The sequence below is a fragment of the Myotis myotis genome, unplaced genomic scaffold (assembly GCF_014108235.1).
Source record: "Myotis myotis isolate mMyoMyo1 unplaced genomic scaffold, mMyoMyo1.p scaffold_m19_p_11, whole genome shotgun sequence".
In the NCBI taxonomy this organism is placed as follows: Eukaryota; Metazoa; Chordata; class Mammalia; order Chiroptera; family Vespertilionidae; genus Myotis; species Myotis myotis.
In genome coordinates, this window is record NW_023416315.1 from 12,470,848 (window position 1) to 12,493,240 (window position 22,393).

Sequence of the window (22,393 nt, forward strand, 5' to 3'; positions counted from 1 at the left end):
ACTTAACCAAGGAAGTAAAAGACCTGTACTCGGAAAACTAGGACACTGAAAAAAGAGATAGAGGAAGATACAAACAAGTGGAAACACATACCGTGTTCATGGATTGGAAGCATTAACATCATTAAAATGTCCATACTGCCCAAAGCAATCTACAGATTCAACACAATCCCTATTAAATATCAAAGGCATATTTCACAGACCTAAAACAAAAATTCCAAAACTTTATATGGAACTAAAAAAGACCCCAAATAGCCACAGCAATCCTGAGAAAGAAGAACAAAATTGGAGGCATCACAATACCGGATATCAAACTACACTACAAAGCTAGTGTAACCAAAACAGCCTGGTACTGGTGCAAGAGCAGGCATATAGATCAATGGAACAGAACAGACAGCCCAGAAATTGACCCATGCCATTACGGTCAATTAGTATTTGACAAAGGAGGCGAAAATATAAAATGGAATAAATAAGTGGTGTTGGGAAATTGGACAGGTACATGCCAAAAAATGAAAGTAGACCTCCAACTTACGCTATACACAAGAATAAATTCAAAATGGATAAAAGACTTCAATGTAAATCACAAAACCATCAAATCCTAGAAGAAAACATAGACAGCAAAATATCAGACATCTCTAGCAGAATTTTCACCAATACATCTCCCAGGGTAAGAGGAACAAAGGAAAAAATCAACAAATGGGACTACATTAAACGAAAAAGCTTCTGTACAGCAAAAGAAACCAGCATCAATATTGAAAAGGGAAACCCACTGTATGGGAGAACGTATTTGCCAATGATATATCTGATAAGAGGTTAATTTCAAAAATATATGAAGAACTCATACAACTCAACAAAAGCAAGACAAAAAAATCCAATTAAAAAAAGGGCAAAGGACCTGAATAGACACTTCTCTTAGAGGACGTATGAATGGCCAATAGACATATGAAAACATGCTCAATGCCACAAATCATCAGAGAGATGCAAATAAAAACTACAATGAAGTATCCCTCACACTTGCCAGAATGGCTGCCATTCAACAAGTGTTGGCGAGGATGTGGAGAAAAGGGAATGCTAGCACACACACTGCTGGTGGGAATGCAGACTGGTGCAGCCACTATGGAAAACAGTATGAAATTTCCTCAAAAATTAAAAATGAAACTGCCATTTGACCCAGTGATTCCACTTCTGGGAATATGTCCTAAGAATCCAAAAACACCAATCAGAAAGAATATATGCACTCCTATGTTCAGTACAGCATTATGTACAACAGATAAAATCTGGAAACAGCCCAAGTGCCCATCAGTAGATGAATGGATAAAAAACACTGTGACATTTATACAGTGGAATACTAGGCAGCTGTAAAAAAGAAGGATCTCTTATGCTTTGTGGCAGCATGGATGGACCTGGAGGTTATTATGCTAAGCAAAATAAGCCAGTCAGAGAAAGACAAATATCACATGATCTCACTTATATGTGGAATCTAAAGAACAAAATAAACTGACAAACAAAATAGGTCCAGAGGCATGAGTGCATGGCATAGACTGACAGATTTCATGGGGGAGGAGTTGAGGGGGGAGGACAGGAAGAGATTAACCAAAGACATATCCTCCTATATAATAAAAGGCTAATATGCAAATTGTCCCCTCAGGAGTTCGACCAACCAGGAGTTCGATTGCTCACTATGACATGTGCTGACCACCAAGGGGCAGTGTGGAATGAAGGAAGGCCCTGGTTGGCCCTGATCGCTGGCCAGGCCTAGCGACCCTATCCGTGCACAAATTTCATGCACTGGGCCTCGAGAGAGAGAGAGAGAGAGAGAGAGAGAGAGAGAGAGAGAGAGAGAGAGTGTGTGTGTGTGTGTGTGTGTGTGTGTATGCAAAGCCCATGAACACAGACAACAGTGTGGTGAAAGCCTGGGTAAGGCATGAACTAGGTAGAGGGGGGCAAGGGAGGGGGAGAGGGGGACCTGTAATAATGTCAACAAATGTAAAAAAATTCTGAAAATGTAAAAATACTAAAAATGCTGCCTCATTAAAAAACAAGGCAAAAATACTGACTTCTGAAGTCACAATAATAGTTAAGTAGTTCCTTCCATATTGATTTGTACTGTTATTAAAGATTACCTTTGTGAAATAATTCACAAACCCAATTTTCAAAATATTATAGTTTATAGCAAAATTTTATTCTCCAAATTAATCGAGATAATATTCTCATAATTTACATACCAAAATAATTTAGCCGTATATTTGCAAAGTCACACTTTACTTACATAAAAGCCTTTCATTGGGTAAACTGCATGTTACATATATTTACACTTCCATCAGTTTTCTTGGATACTTTCAAACCCATTTTTCCTTCAGAACCTAGTCTAAAGAAAGCCTCCCCAGAAAGCTACAAGGACAGGGGGAAGAGGGGAAGCACATAGCTTCAACCACAGGAATGCAGGACAGGAACAGTGTAGGGCGGCTGATAAAGGCAAAGGGAAGGCAAAGAGACATACCTTAGCCTTCGGGAAAAATAGAGTAGACCTTTTCCTCCTACCTCTCTAGTTTCTCTGGACAATAACATCACAGCACTGCAAGCTTCTGGTCTGAAATGTTGGGTCCCTTAGGTTTTTATGTCTTTCTGAAGTGCTTAAGGCAGAGATTTTCAACACAAGTGGCACTGCCATCTGGAAGCTGTATTCTGAATTTGTGGGGGTAATTTTTCATTGTCTCAGTAATTCAGAAGACATCCTTGGCACTTGGAAGACAACATACAGGACAGACCTGTACAACAAAGAACTGTTCTGAATCCCACAACTGTTGTCCTGTTCTACTTTCAAATATCTCACTGGACATTCATGTGGGCCAAAAAGTCCGTTTATAACCATCTGAGCCTACATCTGAACACTGTGTTATATAAACATAATTATTTTATACAGTTTTAATATACATCAAATTTTCCATAACACAACTACAACATAAATTAAAGGAATTTGGGGTGGGGGTGTTGTGTTTTGTTTTGTTTGGAATTTTACTAAAAGATGTTCATTTCAAAAAATCATGTCACTGCTGCAATGCTATTCTTACTCTTAGTGACTTTTTCCACATAAGTGGGAAAATCTAACTACATTATGTCTTATGTACATATTGATGCACATACCTACCAAAATACATTTTACTTACTGCAAATTGCTTTCCTTTATTTCTCCTTTATATTTTTGCTAGAAATTATATCAATTTTCAAATTGTGGGTAGACAGGTTATAAGAATGATTTCCATTTCCCGATAGTAAATGGGACCCAGGATCAGGCAGTTAAGAAGATGGTTGCACCAGGCAAGTGATATGCAGTAGACAACGTAAACACTGGATTTTGACAGTCACCAAAAACCAATCCCTCACATCCACATTCCTCAGTATCCACTTGCAAGGACGAGACGCACATTTCCTGCAAAACCTGTTGGCAAACTAATAGCAACCTTCACAATTTTTCTAGATTTTTTAGTCTAGCTACCAGAGGTGGCTTAGGTTCCATCCACTACTGGCCCTGTTACCTTCTGTGAAACCTTGGGTGAATCATGTCACTTTGACTTAAATTCTCAACTTATAAAGTATGAGAAGTTAAAATCTGCCCCCCTTCTTTCAAGGGGGATTTTATGAAGAAAAAACATAAACACGTTTGAAAGTGTCTGTAAACTATTCAAATGTGAAAGACTGATGTTTATTTACTGTGAGCTAACGTTACCAATTTTAATATTTCCACTTTAACATATACAAAGTAAACAGCAGTACAAATTCACAAAGGTTAACAGATGACGATGTTTATTTAAATCCTCACCCAAGTACATGTTTTTATTGACGTCAGAGAGAGTGAAAGGGAGAGAGAGAGAGAAACACTGATGTGAGAAACAATGGTGGGTTGCCTCCTGTACACGTCCCAACCGGGGATCGAACCTGCAACCTGGGTATGCGCCCTGACTGGGAATTGAACCCACCACCTTTTGGTGTATATGACAATGCTCCAACCAACTGAGCCACCTGGGCAGAGCAACAGATGGTTTTAAAATGGGGCAAGTCAAATTAAGTTTCCTCAGACTCTTGATTTCCACCTTTAGTATTTCCTATCTATAAATATTCTGTGCATGTATTTATAAACCCCCAGCACACACAACAACAACAACAACAAAACAGGAAAACACACACAATACTAGTAGAAAATGTATTATCTGCCTGGAGAAACATGAAATGTGACTTAAGAATATACTAAACTGCTAACAGTTTAAAGGGATACAGCTAAAATCTTAGTGAATCCTCGAGGAAAAATACAGAAATATTCATATAGTTTTGACTTCCTCCCAAATGCCATTCCAGTGGAATACTGAGAGTTCTGTGTTTCTATGAGTATCTTCCCGCTTGTCTAACCAGAAATCCCCTCAGCTCCCAAACCATATTCCACCCAGACTAGCCTCAATTCCTTTGCTCCCAGGAGACCCAGAAGTGTAACTGATTCAAGTCTTCTTTAATCCTGAAGTATCCTTACAAGAAAAGCCCTCCATGACATGGGGTAAACTGAAGGAGCCCCTCTACTCCTAGGGCCTCCCACACCTGTGATCCTCTGGTGCCAGCGCAGCAGGACCTGCTGGTCTTCCTGCCTCTCTGTGCCCAAAGCCCGAGCAGTGCCTGGCGGAGCAGAGGCCCGAGGAAATATCCGTGTCGTGAATCAACACACTCTGGGGAGCGAACAGAGCGAGCTCCTTGCCCCACTTATTTTATTGCTTTATTCTTTTAATTTTTAAACTTCATTTTAAAATTTTGGTTACAGTTTAATTTTTGTGTTCTTAACAAGGCTATGTTTAATCTCTCAGGATTAAAAAAAAATTAAGATTCTATAAAATTCAACAACAAAGGAATAGCTAGGGAAGGGCATAACAGCCCCATTCTCTGGGGTATAATAGCTATTCCAGTTTAACACCTACCTTCAAAACAAAACTAATTTATACAGTTTCTAAATGAAATAATGCATAACCACCCTCTGTTCGGTTTATGCTAATTTTCATACACGAAGCCGGAGGATGCCTCGGGGTGTCCCAACCCGCCTCCATGCCCGCGTCCAGGCAGCCACCTGTCTCATTTTCTTCACAGTGACCAGTGCTATCTAAAGGTATCTATTATCCTTATTTTCCTCCCACACTAGACTGCAAGCTCTGCGGGGCAAGGTCCTCCCTTGTCTGTCTGTTTCACTATTGTATCTCCAGGGCCTAGAGCGCCACTTGATATAAAATATTAGGTTCAACAAATGCTGAATGAATAGTGCTAATGGAAAACTAATAAAACCAGTATTGTTCACTCTGACACCTAAACATTATGTAGACAAATGCAAGTGATATCTACACAAGTACCAAATCTGTGAGAACTCATACATTAAAACACAGTACTGACTGGAAACATAAAATGAAATTAAAAGCAGGAGAGCTTGACTAGCCTTTGACTTTTTGTACAAGTAGCAAAAAGCAATCCCATTTATGCCCCATAATTACGAAAATGTAACCCAGATGTTAGTGTCCAACAAAAATAATTAGTGCAGAAAGCAATGAAACGTTTCTATTAAAATATGGAAAAGGGGATTTCAAGGACAGCCATGCTTCCATTTTTAAAAGTCAAGGTGAAAAACTGACATACAATGAAATGCACAACTCAGTAAGTTTTGACAAACATATACACCTATGTACAACACTCCAATTAAAATTAAAACATTTTGGACACTCTGGAAAGGTTCCATGAGCCCCCATATAGCCAATTCCCACTGTGCCATAGGAAACCACTGTTAGGGTTTCTACCACCACAGTTTAATTTTACCTGTCTTTGATTTTCATATAAATGTCAGATTCATTCTTGCTACTGAGAGGATCAATAATCTGTTCTTTTTAAAATTATTGTTAAATAATTGTTTAATTATTGTTAAAATATTGTTTATTCCATTGTATGAGTAAACCACAATCTGCTTATCTAGTCTTATGTTAATGGACATTTGGGTTATTTATAGCTTGGGTTATTTTGAATAAAGCCTCTGTAAATACACACACACACACACACACACATTCACACATGACTTTTTGTGATCATATGCATTTCTCTTGAGTAAATGTGACTAGAGTGGAATTGCTGGGTCCCAGGTAGGTGAATGTTTAACTTTATAAAAACCCATAGTTTTTCCAAGTGTTTGTACCATTTTATATTCTCATAGGCAACATAAGGTATAACTTATTCCAACCATTCTAGTGTGTCTTTAATGCCATCTCTTCGTGGTTTTAATTTTCATCTCCTTTGTAACTAAAAATACTGAGCACCATCCCACGTGCTTATTGGCCATTCTTATGTCTTCTTTATTTGACTGTTAAATCTTTTGCTCAGTTTGACTAGAAGCTTTTTATTATTGAGTTTTACCAATTTCTTTTATATATTCTGGGTCAAAAGTAGGTTCACAGTTGTTCATATGGAAAATAATACAATAATTAATAAGTAATAATACAAGAATAAACTGCGTTTCACATAACTCACAACGATAAACCTACTTTTGCCCCATCCTGTCTGTAATAGAAAAAAAATCCTAGTTATTAAAAACACACACATGCCATACACAAAAATAAACTATAGATGGACTAAAACCTTGAGTCTGAAACTGAAGACTTTAATATTTATAAAAAAAATAAAGACATTTAAAAAATTGGGGATAGATGGATTCCTTAAGGCAGAAGAAGCATACGTGTAAAGGACAAATGTTAGACTACTTCAAAATTAAGAAATTCTGCTCAAAGTCACCAAAACAAAATAAAAAGAAATGTTTAAGACTGTGAAAAAATTTTTTCAGTGCATATTACCAACAAAAGATTAGGAATCAGAACATGTAAAAAGAAAGAAATCTTGGCTGTTACAAATAACACAGCAATGAACATAGGGGTGCTAATTCTTTCAAATTAGTGTTTTAGGTTTCTTCAGATATATTCCCAAAAGTGGAATCACTGGGTCAAAAAGCATTTCCATTTTTAATTTTTTGAGGAAACTCCGTATTGTTTTCCATAGTGGCTGCACCAATCTGCATTATCACTAGCAATGAACTAGTGTTTCCTTTTCTCCACATCCTCGTCAGCATTTGTTGTTTGTTGATTTATTGATGACAGCCATTCTGACAGGTTGAGATAATGCCTCATTGTGGTTTTAATTTGCATTTCTCTGATGACTAGTGACATTGAGCATCATTTCATATGTCTATTGGCCATCTGTATGTCCTCTTTGGAGAAGTGTCCATTCGGATCCTTTGCCAATTTCTTAATTAGGTTGTTTGGGTTTTCTGGTGTTGAGTTTTATAAGTTCCTTATAAATTTTGGATATTAAGCCCTTATCAGATGTATTGGCAAATATGTTCTCCCATTCAGTGGGTTGTCTTTTCATTTTGTTGATGGTTTCCTTTGTTAAATAACTTATATATCACCTCTACTTAGCTACTATTGTGTGTGTGTGTGTGTGTGTGTGTGTAAGAGAGAGAGAGAGAGAGAGAGAGAGAGAGAGAGAGAGAGAGAGAGAGAGAGAGAGAGAGAGAGAAGATTTAATTTAAGATCCATCCTCTTAGGAAATTTCAAGTATATAATACAGCATTGGTAACTTTCATCTCTGTGTTTGTTGATTTATTGATGACAGCCATTCTGACAGGTTGAGATAATGCCTCATTGTGGTTTTAATCTGCATTTCTCTGATGACTAGTGACATTGAGCATCATTTCATATGTCTATTGGCCATCTGTATTAGCTGAAACTTTGTACCCTTTTTTTTTTTTAAGTTTTTTTTCTTGATTTTTCTGAGAGAGGAAGGGAGAGGGAGAGTGAGAAACACCTTTGTGATAGTGAAACATCTATCAGTTGCCTCCTGCATGCCCCTTAACAGGGATAGAGCCTGTAACCCAGGCATGTGCCCTGACTGGGATTCAAACCAGGAACCTTTTGGTGCACTGGACAACACCATAACAACTGGGCCTACTGGCCAGGGTAAACTTTGTACCTTTTAATGATAAATGTGTTGCTAAAATATTTTTTACAAAATATCCTTTTTACAAATGAATGTTAACATTCAAATACTGAAGTACTTTGGATTATTTTTAAAGAAATTATGAGGAAATTATTTTAAGGCATTATTATGAATCAAAAGTCCTATTATTATTTAGTTGTTAAACTGCTATTAATGACAGTCACATGAGAAATCGAAGCCGTGGCCGGGTAGCTCTCAGTTGGCGAGAGCATCATTCCAATATGCCAAGATTACAGGTTTGATCCCCCCACCACCTCTCTCTTTAAAATCAATAAATAAAAATAAATTAAAGACTTGTGAATAACTCCATAAAAACAGTTATTCAAAAGGACTGTCTTTTTTCCTTCTAAAACTCTAGTAAGCTAGCAATTTGTAGTGGAGCAAGTACAGAATTATGGGTTTTTGGAATAAAACCACATTCTAATGTAAAACCTAAGTATAAATTTGTCCTACCCTGAGCTTACTTTCATAAATATTATGACATGAGAAAATGGCAACAAGCTGTCAATTAAATCCAACTATTTTTTTCCAATTAATTTCTATTTCAGACACATATCAATGTTTTTACTATAAACATCTGCCTCATTTAAATAAAGTGACGGTTTTCAATATTCCTACCTACTATTTCCCAAGGTGCTTTAAAATGATTTGTTAAAACTTAAATAAAATCATAAACTTGGAGGTTTTGCACACACGAGTTTATTTATTCTATCAGTTAAACACTGATTCTCAAGATAGGGGATGTTGTGCAAATGAAGCAAAACTTTACCCCATTGCTTTAAAGAAAAAAGTCAGACTATTTGCCTTGCATTTCAAGTGCAATTGGAAGACTTGAGATTTGAAGGAGCATGGTTGTTTTTTGAGTTACTATTACCACAACTGCCTTGAAAGCAACCTCTTATTTCTTTTTTATTTTATTTTATTTTTTATTCTTTTATTGCTTAAAGTATTACAAAGGGTATTACATATATGTCCTTTGCAACCTCTTATTTCTTATATTTCCAATCAAATTTCATTTTAAAAAACTCATGTTCTCACTGACATTTAAAACTTCCTCTTTCTTTTCTTTTCCCTTTCCCTTCCTTCCTTCCTCTCTTCTTTCCTCATGAAACTCGTAACAATGAACGTATGCCAGACAGTGTTAACTCACTCAATTCTTATGGCAACCCTCTAAGGTAAGTACTATCATTATTCCCATTTCAGAGATGAGGAAATTGAGGCACAAACGGTAAAGTAACTTGCTCAAAATTCCACATGTTATAAACAGCAGAGCCAGGATTCAAACCCACAGTCCATGCCAAAGTGAAGTCATTTTTTTTTTAAGTTTCCAGTGTTTCTCATTTTTTCTGTCATCACTTTTTTTTTTTTTTAGATAGAGAGGAAGTGTGTGTATAGGAGGGAGGAGAAGAGAGAGAGAGAGAGAGAGAGAGAGAGAGAGAGAGAGAGAGAGAGAGAGAGAGAGAGAGAGAGAGAGAGAAAAGAGAAGAGAGAAGAGAGAAGAGAGAAACAGTGATCAGCTGCTTCCCATACATACCCAGGCAACCTAGGTATGTGCCTGACGTGAAATTGAACCCTCGACCTTCTGTTGGGCTGTCATTACTCTAAAATTTCAGCAACTAAAAGCAATATGTTTGTTTTCCTTAAACAATACATAGGTTTAAGAAGTATGAGGCAGAGGAAAGAGGCTTTAACTGATTATGTTTATCAAATTAGTAGACTGTGGGAGGGGTCCGGGGGGCAGGAAGACAAGAAAGAATTACAACTGAGGCAGAAGATAACACATTCAGTTTAGGACAAAATTATCTTTAGGCACCTGAAGAACATACAAGGAGAGGTGGTTGGTAAGCGGGCAGATGTGTTAATCTGAATTTTAAAGAAAGGGGAGGTCTGTGCTGGAGTGAGAGGAAAAACTGGAGGGCTCCAAAGAGCGAGTGAGCCTTGAGGGGTGGGCAGGATTCACACAATAAGGGAGGAAGGCAGCCTGCACTCAAGGCGGTAGAAGCAGGCTCATGGCAACATACAAGTTTTGGATTTGGCATGAGGCTCATATAAGCAGAAGCAGTAACATGGGAAATGTAGGTAGGTCACAAGAAGGTGAACTCCTTACCAGCAAGACAAGCCTGTGTACATATCTATGTTCTCTGCATTTTGCTAATGAGGGTACATAATCAAAAAAGTTTTGATTGAGTTTTTAAAGTATATGAAGTGCTAATGTGAATGGAATAGACAAAAAAATTGTCAATGGGACAGATCAATGCTGGACTAGACTGCACATTTCTAGAAGGAAAAGTAGGTAGCTTAAGTTTTGATATGTGGTTCTTTTCAACCATGTTACTGCTGGAAGAATTACTGAAAATGAAGTATATGCACCATGGTTAAGATCAAGACTCTGAACTCAGACTGTCGGGTTCAAATCCTGACTCCACCACTTACTTTGGGGAGGGCTAAAGATGTATAAGAAGCTTTTTTCAATGTCTGGTAGTTAAGCAGCCACAATGTTAACAATTATTAAATTTAAAAATATCATTTAACAAATTTTAGCTTTCTATAGTAACTGAGATGAAACAGCTGAGTCGTGTTTTAATTTAGATAATCTTCTGGAATGATGCTTTTTGGGTCTGAAATATATTTAAACAAATGGAAGTTTTTTCCTTCTTTTTTTTTGATCCAAAAAAAATCCCCTCAATATCACTGCTATGAACTATTTTGTCTTGGAACAGCTAATGTAAACTAAACAATGTCAGTCCCTAGCCAAACGGATACAGGAATAACTGTATACAGTATATCTTCTTGGCTCCACTTTTATGTGGAACATGTGTTTATATTTTGACCTTTTGTCTTTTTTTAAAATCACAGAAACATTTTTAAACAGCAGCAACTGGAATGAATTTTATTTTAGTTTCCAAACATATTAAGCTACACATGGCAGAGGCTATTACTGAAACATTTATAAATGTTACACCAACTGTGTTTATATATCTGATTTTTTAAGGTTGTTTTGTTTTCGTGTAAACCATGACCTGCAAATTTTAGATCAAATTCTTTCCACAAAATAATTACATAATGGAACAGTCTGAGTCATTTTGAATTTCTGAAACACAAAACTAGCCCCCTATAAAATAAAGATAATGATTAGCATCATACTGAGATTTTTCTATAGGGTTGTGGGACTATCCCAAACCATACCTTAATGGTATGGATGAGTGGAAGGGCAATAAGAACAGGGCCAAGAACACAATGACAATAATTCATCCAACTCAGAAAAATCACTGTACTCTTTTTCTTTTCAATGGTCTGTTCTTAAGCAATACAAAAATAAAGCCTAATATGAGATTTCACTGCAATGAAAAAAATCAATGAGAAAAAGAAGTTAATTCTGAAGGCAAAAGTACAAAAGTACTTCTTTTTAGCCTAGCCCAGTAATTTTCAACCTTTTTCATCTCACGATACACATAAAACTAATTACTAAAATTCTATGGCACACCAAAAAATATATTTTTGGCCGATCTGAAAAAAAAAAAAAAAGAGATATAATTTTGATTTTTTCGTACTGGATGGCTACTGTGTTGGGTGTTGTTATTTTTTGACAATATAAGGAAAAAGAGGTCAGTGCCCCTGACTAAATAGTCAGGTATTGCATGTTTTAAAAATTCTTATGGCACACCGGTGGAAAATCGCTGGCCTAGCCTTTTAAACCTTATTTATCACCTTGATGGAAGGCAGAAATAATTCGAAACATGTAAGTTAATATAAACAGCACTCAAAGTGTAAGTGATAGTTCTATGTACAAGAAACCCAAAACCAACTAAATTTGAATGCGAAACTTCTCTGGCTCCCAGCTGCTCTACCTGTTAAATAAAATAGATTGCATATACTATCTATGAAATAGTCTCTAACAAAAGGACTGATTCTTAAGAAGTCTAGAGATAGAAAACTTAAGAGAATTGTAATTTTTTTCTTTTTTTTAAAAAAGAGGAGTTGACTCTCAAAAATTTCTGCAGTGAGTTGATGAGTGAATCAGCATAGCATCCTACCTTCCAACTTTCACATATTCCTTCTTCAGGTCTCAGCCCCTTTCTGGTATCATGTGACTCTAGACCAGTGGTTCTCAACCTTCCTAATGCCGTGACCCTTTAATACAGTTCCTCATGTTGTGGTGACCTCCAATTTCATTGTTACAAATTGAACATAATTAAAGCATAGTGATTAATCACAAAAACAATATGTAATTATATATGTGTTTTCTGATGGTCTTAGGCGACCCCTGTGAAAGAGTCGTTCTACCGCCAAAGGGGTCGCAACCCACAGGTTGAGAACCGCTGCTCTAGACACTAAAAAAGCAGACCCTGCAGTCAGTTACTCAATCCCCTTAACTGAACTCTTCACTCTCAAATAGTGTATCAATCCCACCTTCCATCACAGGCCTTCTCTACTGCTACTACTCTCATTAAATTATTTAATGGGCTACAAATAAACTCCTCATTGATCAATTCCAAGGTCTCTTGCTAGTATTTACAGTTTAAAAAGAAACACATTTGTTTTTTTGACACAATTATGAACAAAGCCTTGAAAGCTGGAAATTTACTGAGATCTATGAAATGAGATTTGCAATAATAAATAATCATTAAATATTTACTCCAGTCCCACCCAGACATAGTCCATTACTTTATGTGCAACCTCAAATGGAAAACTTGTAACTATCACATTAAGTAATGGCTACACAGTTTGATTCTTAAGTAGACACATGCCAGCATCCAATGCTTCAATTTTTGTTTAGGTGTTTTCACTCCATGACCTGTCTTCAGACAAAGTATAATTCACTCAAAGAATCCTTCACAAGTCCCAACTGATTCTACTCCTCTCTCTTCCTCCCTCTCTTCTGGTTCCTCCACCCTTCCCTCTCCTTGCCTTTCTCCCTTTACCTTGCTCCTAAAGCCTAAAATAAAAGATGGATAAGAGTTTGAGAAAGGGCAGTTTCAAGTCCTTTGATTTTCTAATATCAATACTAAAGCAATCCACTTAATACTAATAGCAAAATTAATAATGTTCTTGCCCTGGCCAGTGTGGCTCAGTTGGTTGGAGTGTCATTCCATACACCAAAAGGTGGTGGGTTCGATTCCTGGTCAGGGCACATACTCAGGTTGTGAGTTTGATCCCGGACAGGGTGCGTGTAGGAGGCAGCTGATCAATGCTTTTCTCTCACACTGATATTTCTTTTTTTCTTTTCTCTCTCTCTCTCTCTCTCTCTCTCTCTCTCTCTGACAAATCAATTGAAAATGGTATTAACCATCTACTCTGAAAATCACAATTACCATCTATAGCTAAAAATATTTTTTAAATCTCTAATATTATTGTTTTATGCTCATAAGTAAAATAATGGCTTCAATATTTTAGCCATTTGTCATGAATGATGTAATCTATTTCAGAAGCATTTAAAACTGCCACATAAATATCTAACAGTCAAAGACAATTAAGTCTCATTCATACAAAATCCTGGGCTCTTAGCTACAAATTATGAGTTGCAAGGATGTGGGTTTTTTAACTGTGCAACATAACTGCACATTAAATCCTAAGTAGGATTGCACATAAACTCATTTCCTACTTCATCTTTCTAAAAAGTGCTAATGCCAGGTTAATTTCCACCAAATTGCTATTCTGCAAGAAAAGCTTACACTTCTGTAAGATTTCATGTTAATGAGATAATTTGTTTAACATGCAACCCATGTTTGCTGTGTGCACTGAAATATTTGCTATGAGCCCTACAAATATTAATCTATTTATCCTTGTAACAACTCTATGAGGTGACTGCAGACACAGCTGATTCTCACAGCCAGTTGGCCTGGAGGTCAAATCCCCCCCAGTGTTACCTACAACAATCAAGGCTTAACTACAACAAGACTGCGCACAAAGACCACAAGGGGGTGCACCAAGAAAGCATAAAAAATGCGGAGACAAAGAAACAGGACACAAATGACAGAAATGGAGGATATAGAGTTCAAAACCACACTTTTAAGGTCTCTCAAGAACTGTCTAGAAGCCACCAATAAACTAAGTAAGGCCCTCGAAAAGACTGGTGAGACCACCGATATATATAGTGAGATCCTCAAGAAATCTAATGAGACCCTCGATGTTGTCATAAAGAACCAACTAGAAATTAAGCATACACTGACTGAAATAAAGAATATTATACAGACTCCCAACAGCAGACCAGAGGATCGCAAGAATCAAATCAAAGATTTGAAATGCGAAGAAGCTAAAAACACCCAACCGGAAAAGCAAAATGAAAAAAGAATCCGAAAATACAAAGATAGTGTAAAGAGCCTCTGGGACAGCTTCAAGCGTACCAACATCCGAATTATAGGGGTGCCAGAAGATGAGAGAGAGCAAGATATTGAAAACCTATTTGAAGAACTAATGACAGAAAACTTCCCCTACCTGGTGAAAGAAATAGACTTACAAGTCCAGGAAATGCAGAGAACCCCAAACAAAAGGAATCCAAAGAGGACCACACCAAGACACATCATAATTAAAATGCCAAGAACAAAAGACAAAGAGAGAACCTTAAAAGCAGCAAGAGAAAGAAACTCAGTTACCTACGAGGGAATACCCATACGACTGTCAGCTGATTTCTCAACAGAAACTTTGCAGGCCAGAAGGGAATGGCAAGAAATATTCAAAGTGATGAATGCCAAGAACCTACAACCAAGATTACTTTATCCAGCAAAGCTATCATTCAGAATTGAAGGTCAGATAAAGAGCTTCACAGATAAGGAAAAGCTAAAGGAGTTCATCACCACCAAACCAGTATTATATGAAATGCTGAAAGGTATCCTTTAAGAAGAGGAAGAAGAAAAAGGTAAAGATACAAATTATGAACAACAAATACGCATCTATCAACAAGTGAATCTAAGAATCAAGTGAATAAATACTCTGATGAACAGAATGAACTGGTGATTATAATAGAATCAGGGACATAGAAAGGGAATGGACTGACTATTCTTGGGGGGGGGGGAAAGGGGTGTGGGTGATGCGGGAAGAGCCTGGACAAAAATCGTGCACCTATGGATGAAGACAGTGGGTGGGGAGTGAGGGCGGAGGGTGGGGTGGGAACTGGGTGGAGGGGAGTTATGGGGGGGAAAAAGAGGAACAAATGTAATAACCTGAACAATAAAGATTTAATTTAGCTGAAACCGGTTTGGCTCAGTGGATAGAGCGTCGGCCTGCGGACTGAAAGGTCCCAGGTTCGATTCCGGTCAAGGGCATGTACCTGGGTTGCGGGCATATCCCCAGTGGGAGATGTGCAGGAGGCAGCTGATCGATGTTTCTCTCTCATCGATGTTTCTAACTCTCTATCTCTCTCCCTTCCTCTCTGTAAAAAATCAATAAAATATATTAAAAAAAAAATTAAAAAAGATTTAATTTAAAAAAAAAACCAACAACTCTATGAGGTCAATACTACTAGTACGATAACATGTCAACATGCCTAGCACAGCACTTCATACATAAAAGAAAAGAAATGTTGCCTGAATTTAAAGTTAATCCCCAAAAGCTGACTTTCATGAACATTTTTTCAAACCAGTTAAATGTATTTAAGAGGTTGATGATATAAGATATTTTAACTTTCAATTAGTTGCTTAAGGTAACTACAACTACTAAAATTTCTTTAGTCATATGTTGCCAGCTACATGTAGTAGGAGGCAAGAGCTGAAGATTGGTTGCTTTGTCTTTTAATAGTTTCTAGTCACCATAGAGAGAGCAAGTTCTTATATAAGGGCACACAGAAGTGGACCTAATAAATCAGCCAAAGCAACAATTCTTCAGAGCTACGATTGCTTTCTACAATTTCCTGCTACCAGTTAAGCTATGAACTCAATAAATGAACATGTTTCTTACTCCTAGTATGAGCACAGTTAAGAATATTTCCACAGCAGAGTCTTGGGAAGTCAATCTGCCTACTCTCCTTACTGCTTTGCCATCAGCTCATTTTAAGACGACCACATAAACGATTGCAACAGATGAATTTGACTTTTATTCTTCAAGTTACAATGCAGCTTTAGCTCTTCTAAGTCTGTACCTAACAGGTATTTGCTCAGAGTCATCTAAGAAAACGTTTTCAGACACATGACCATTCTTCTCAACTCTCCTTCAACCATGTCTTCTCATAATACATGTTTTCTTAGTCTCCCTCCTCCACAACCACCACCACCACAAGCTCCAACTTTCCAATATTTTGCACGATTCTGAGGATCCCTTAAATTATAAAAAATAGGTAAGATTCTCCAACAAAGATTTGACATAGGTCTGAGTCAAAGGCTTTACATGGTAAAATTCTATTTATATACTTTGCTTATTAGGCATGGTTCTATATTTTTTCGCTTGTGTATCCACTTTGAATTCTAGCTCTTTTTCTTCCATGATATAGAAAATTACTTCCATATTTGTTTAGTTTCCTTCCAGGTTGACTGCTTTTCATATACCCATATATAATTCATTATGTTCTGGCCACTTGTCAATTTATCAGAGTATTTCCGAATTTTATTTAATTTTTATAAGTTCAGCAATTTCACTGAAGAAATTATTGAGCAACACAAGATCTTACAATGATGCCTATATAAAACCACTACAGGTATTCCCTTCTTTTCAAAAGTTCATGTTAATGCCACTTTGCTATTACAAAACACCTGCAATCACTAGTAGTTTATACCTGTTTTTACTAACTGAAAAAAATACAAATAACATTTTTCTTTTTATGAAAAAAAGGTGAAAAGCAAAAACAGTTCAGCAAGCCACTTTAGAGGTAGGGCACACCCTGAGTAGCAAGAGTGGCACTGCTTTCATTACATGTTAGTGTTATGTTAGGTTTTATGTGCTATTTGGCATGATTTGGTAGGTTATCTTTTGGGTCAAAACATTTTCCATATAAATTAATGGTACAGTTGACCCTTGAACACCACCGGTTTGAACTGCATGAGTCTACTTCTATGCAGATTTTTCCCCATAAATACTGTAAAAGTATTTTCTCTTCCTTATGATTTCCTTAATAAATTTCTTTTCTGTAGCTTATGTTATTGTGAGGATACAGTATATAACACACATAAAATACAAAATATGTGTGTTATAAACTGTTTATGTTATCAGTAAGGCTTCCATTCAACAGAAGGCTATCAGTAGTGAGGTTTTGGGGGGGAGGTACTCAAAAATTATACATGGATTTCCGACTGCATGGGAGGTTGGCACCCCTAGCCCCCCCCCCCCCGCCCCCCCTTCCTGTTGTTCAAGGGTCAAATGTAATTGCTTCTTCGCTTTTCAAAAGATTTCATAGGAACACTCTACTCTAGGATGGGGGGAACCTGTAATGACCATAGATTCCTCTACAAATTGATGCTAATCCAACTCTCTGTCCTGTAAGCTCTAAGCCCTTCTAATAAATTCTAAGTCTGGGGGCACTACCCTTTCAGAAGTGACAGGTCAAGCTCTATGCACTTTCTACACTGGGAAAGAGGGAGGCAGAGTCTCCATTGCAGCTTTTTATTTTCTTTCTTTCTTTCTTTTTTTTTAGGACTTCAACAGTTCCCTAAAAGGGGGATCTTCATATGCCATTATTCTAACACCTAAAATTGTCCTTTTAAACAGAATTGATAGCAAACTGAAAATAGAAATTAGAAGTGATAAAATCAGAACAAAATTGGAGAGGTATGGGAAAGCTATCCACAGAAAAGTAAAGACACCTTCACCCATCTATTTGACCTGGTGCCATCACTGTCCATGCTACCAGTCTCCACTGGCTTGTTTGATTCAACCTCCACACCGAGAGGTCAATGTCATATGCTGATCCCCTATGGGAGTCAATGGGCACCAGTTTCATGGTCACGAACTTGCCTATTTGCCCGTTCTCTTATAAATACCAGTGCTTGTCCTAAAGCGATTCATGAGAATGGATATGGACCAATCAATGCAATTCTATCACCATTAGTGGAAAAATAACCAGGAAAAATGGCTTGTGAGTTAACCTGTAGACAAATTTAATTTAGGAAGAACTCCCTGATAGGCTTGGATCAGAGAGATGTAAGAAACCAGGCTTTGCTACTTATTAGCCCTCTGTGTGTGACCACGGATGAGTTAATTTTTCAGAGCTTTAAAGATAAACCACATTAAGGTAGAGCTTGACATTAAAAAAAAAAAAAAAGGCTCAGATGATGCGAGCCCCACCCACTTCCAGAGATAAAAGCTGGGAGTTAGGAGTACAGGGATGGAGCCACGTCGACCTGTGTCCCAGTCCTGGCTTTGCAGCATACTAGCTGTGAAATACTGGGCAAGTGACAGTCTTACTTTTCTCATGAGGCTGGGATAATGAGTTGGAGCATTTAGCTAGTGCCTAGTACACACTGAATGTCAATAAATGGCAGCTATTTTTTAACTGTTAATACGAGAAAGATATTATCCTCATCACCGTTTGCTGATCAATGTTTCTCAAAGTGTGGTCAGGGAACTATGAGTATCAGAAAGGCCAGGCATGTCTGTGGGGGGCAGGGAGATCCCATGTCCCAGCCCAAGAAAGCTCTCTGAGAATGGTACCTGGTAATATTCACTTCTGAATCAAACTTCCTTGAGGTGCATACTAAAATTGAGGAATTACCGGTCTAGCTGGTCTTGTGTGCTGTGTCACAGTAATTAAGACTTATCTTCTAGCACCAATTCTTTACCATGCTAGTAGAATTACCCAGTATTTTTAAAAAATATATTTTGGCACTGTTTGGTACCTAGACATGAAATTGACAGGCTCACTCCACTTTGTTTTCCAATGGCACTACTTTGACTCCCCCCCCCCCCCCCCCCCGACCAGAAGTTGGCACACTATGGCCTTGGTCTATGACCAATTTTGTATAATCCCAACCTCCAGAGGAAATATGTATTCAAAGGGTTGTTGAGAGAGAGAGAGAGAGAGAGAGATTATGCCTGGCCTGTGTTGCTAAGTGGTTAGAATGTCAAGGGTTCAATTCCTGGTCTAGGGCATGTACTTGGGTTGTGGGTTCACTCCCCATCCCCGGAGGCACATGTGGGCCAACTGAAGTATGTCTCTTTCTCCCCTCCCCTCCCCCTTTCACTCTCTGAAAAGCAGTGGAAAAAATATCCTCAGGTGAGGATTAACAGAAATAAAATAACATTAAAAAAAGAAGCCTGTGATAGAGACCAAATGTTGCTCACAAAGTCTGAAGTATTTACTGCTTGAATCTTTACAAAAAGTTTGCCAGTCCCTTAGTAACCAATAATTATTGTTTTTTTTTTAATCCTTACCTAAGGATATGTGTGTGTGCTTTTTAAAAAATTGATTTTAGAGAGAGAGGAAGGGGAGGGGGAGAGAGAGAAAGAGAAACATCAGTTGGTTGCCTCCTGTACGCACCCTGGCTGGGAATCAAACCCACAACCTAGATATGTACCTTAACCAGGAATCAAGCCCACAACCCTTTTGGTGCATGGGACGACACTCTAATCAACTAAGCCACCTGGCCAGGGCACCTGTAATTGTTTATAAACTCAGGTCTCAAAACAATTTACTCTTAAAAAAGAGAGAACTGAGTATAACAGAAAATATTACGTATTTTCTACTGTACCTAGTAGAGGGGAGTACCATTGCCGAAGTTTCTGATGATGATGATGATGATGATGATGATGTGTGTGTGTGTGTGTGTGTGTTGGATAATGATCAAATTGTATTTGGTTGCAGTAAAGGTTTTAAGTCCTCAGGGTTAGGTCTGGGGTTAAAAAGGGTAGTTGGTTAACAAGTATTTATTAAAACTCACACTGAGTAATATTTACAATAAAGGTTCCTTGGAGAATGCAAAACCATATAAAATGATCCCTGCTGTTTAGAAGTTAATAGCTAATTTTTTTTCATTCCAAAATAGAAATGAAATCTGCTCTGTGTATAATATACATTACTGTAAGGAAAGAACAAAATCATCAATGCCAAGTACTTCAAAAGCATTATACAAACAAAATATTTTAGTTATACTAACAACATATTGTATTGACCATATATAGGTTCTTTAACAAATGCCTTCGTTCCTCATTTCCTCCAACCTTGGAAACTAGTCCCTTTTTCCTTTGTGTGTGTGCATGTGCATATGTATGTACACATGTGTGCATGTGTATGTTGGAAGCACAGAAAAAAGTATGAGATGCCTCTGGCCTTTGTGTCACCCACTAATGGCTTCTCCTTCTCCTCTGTTTATAATGTGTATTCTTTTATCCTTTTCTTCCTCCTGGTAAATAAAGCATTTGATTACATTCTTGTGCAAAAAGAACAATTAAGACTGATTAAACATTTTTTAAGTAACAATCTTTCCCTTTACTTTCACAAAGCACTAATTTCCAAGGATTCTGTGACTGTTTTGAACAAGCTAAAGATATATTAATTTTGTAATATAGTTCAACAATTTTGCAAAGAAAAGAAACACCTTCCTAGGTACATACACAAGAAAATTACACTTGAACATGTTTTCATTCCATGAGATGTGCTGCAGGCACAAACCACAAGCAGTGTAAATAAATACAAGCTGCGGCAATGCTGAGTGCACGTTTGCCTTACACCACAAAGAGAAACCCTTGCACAGCGCACACCATGTTGTTTCAGCTTGGGATGCCATGAAGACGGGATTGAGGCGGTTTGTGTAAATACAGGCAGGAGATTGTCAATGTGCGTGTGTGTCTGTGTGTTAGGAAAAGAGGGTTGTAAGCAGAAGGGGTGGGACTTGTCAGGAGCAGCTATTTGAGAAAATTCTCTTCTTTCCCATTCATTCTTTCTAGATTCAATGTCTGGCACAGTCCTTACACTTACTCACTGGCTTTTCATTCTGAAGACAACTAACAAGCTCTCAAAAACTTCCTACCGTGTTTTTCACACACTTCCCCCCCCCCCCCCCCAAGGCACCCAATCATTCAATATTTGTTTTATACAAAAAACCAAACTATTAGCCGGTTTCCTCATCCCAAAGACCCTGTGTGTCACAGGCTCAAAAGGGATCCTTTGTAGTGTGTCCAATATGAACACAACGCTTCGGTATTGGCAAATCGGAAGATAATAGATTACTTTGTCTCCAGCAATGTCAAAGCTATTACCATACATCTTGTTCTCCAATTTCATGCTCCGTTAGGAGAATTTGCTCCCCTAACAATCAAGCCAATTCAATTGAACACCCCCTCGCCTTTCGCTTTGGACACTCCTTTAATGAACAGAAGGGCTGAGAGAGGACGCCGAGGGGACCCGTTTCCTTTCTGCACAATGGTACCCGTCCTCCAACCACAGTGAAAGTTGTCTTGCAGATGCCCACCCCAGGCCGGCCGTCCTCGGTCTCTCAGCCCAGGGCCCGAGGGGACAGGCGGGCAGAGAATTCGTACCTTGCAGCTCCCACCTCCAGGGGAGGGGACGGCGGGGAAAGGCATGACAAGAGAGCGGAGTAGGAAGGTGGGCGAATGGGAAAGACAGAAATGGATGCCGAGGGGGTGGGCGGGATGGGAAGAAGGTAGAGAACGCGGGCAGAGGTGGGGGACGCACGCGGCGGAATTAGAGCGCAGGGGAGAAAGGCGGTCGGGAGCGGGGGCGCGCGAGGGGCGGCGGTCCTCACCGTTGAACGCCACGGTGTCCGCGGCGGCCTCCTCCTCCTCCTCCTGCTCCCCGTTCTCGGAGTCGGTGTGCATGGGCTCCTCGGCGAAGTTGACGCCCTTGCTGGGGGTGCCGCCCCCGGCGGCGGCGCCCGCGTCCACCCAGGCTTTGCCCTCATGGCCGGGGCGCGCGGAGCCTTTGCGCTCGTTCTCCTGCTGCAGGCGCGTGAAGTGCTGCAGCGCGAACTCCAGCAGGTCCGGGGGCTGGTGCCTCAGCACCTCCACCGTGAAACCCTGCAGCAGCTCCGTCAGCCCCGCCGGGATCTCGATGCTCATCCTGCCTGACGGGCGGCGGGCGCCTGCGCGCCGCCCTCGCCCCGTCCCCGGACAGGCCTCCGGCCCGGCGGCCGCCGAGCGAGCGCGGGCGGTGCGGGAGGCGCTACCGGCGGCAGGCGCGGCGCGGTGGGCCCGGCGGCCCGGCTGGCCCGGCGCGCGTCTCCTCGGTGCAGCGGCGGCAGCTGAGCGAGCGCGGCCCGAGGAGGGCTGGCAGCATCTCCGGCTCCTCCCGCTCCCGCCGCGGCCGCGCCTCTCCCCCGCCCCGGCCGCCCCGCCCCCGCCCCTCCGCGGCGCGCAGCGGGGAGCTCCCGAGCGCGCCCACGTGACCCCCGGAAACCATGGCAACCCCGCCGGCTGGCGCCGCGCGCCCGCCAGTCGGGTGGCTCCGGGGCTGCGG

At 39.4% G+C, this 22,393-nt stretch overlaps 1 protein-coding gene across 2 annotated transcripts in view; it reads right to left on the reverse strand.

Annotated features, from left to right (window-relative positions):
* The window catches only part of PRKAR2B (protein kinase cAMP-dependent type II regulatory subunit beta), a 73,755-nt gene extending 51,593 nt beyond the window's left edge, over positions 1–22,162 (reverse strand). The window contains exon 1 of one of the 2 annotated variants that reach the window (XR_004970795.1): positions 21,684–22,162. Coding sequence is in view for 1 of the 2 variants with exons in the window: in XM_036327538.1 (XP_036183431.1) it covers positions 21,684–21,996 (313 nt within the window). In the remaining variant the exon portion in view is untranslated. The remainder of the gene's footprint in view (positions 1–21,683) is intronic. The other variant, XM_036327538.1, reaches the window with a different exon arrangement.
* Positions 22,163–22,393: the final 231 nt, after the last annotated feature.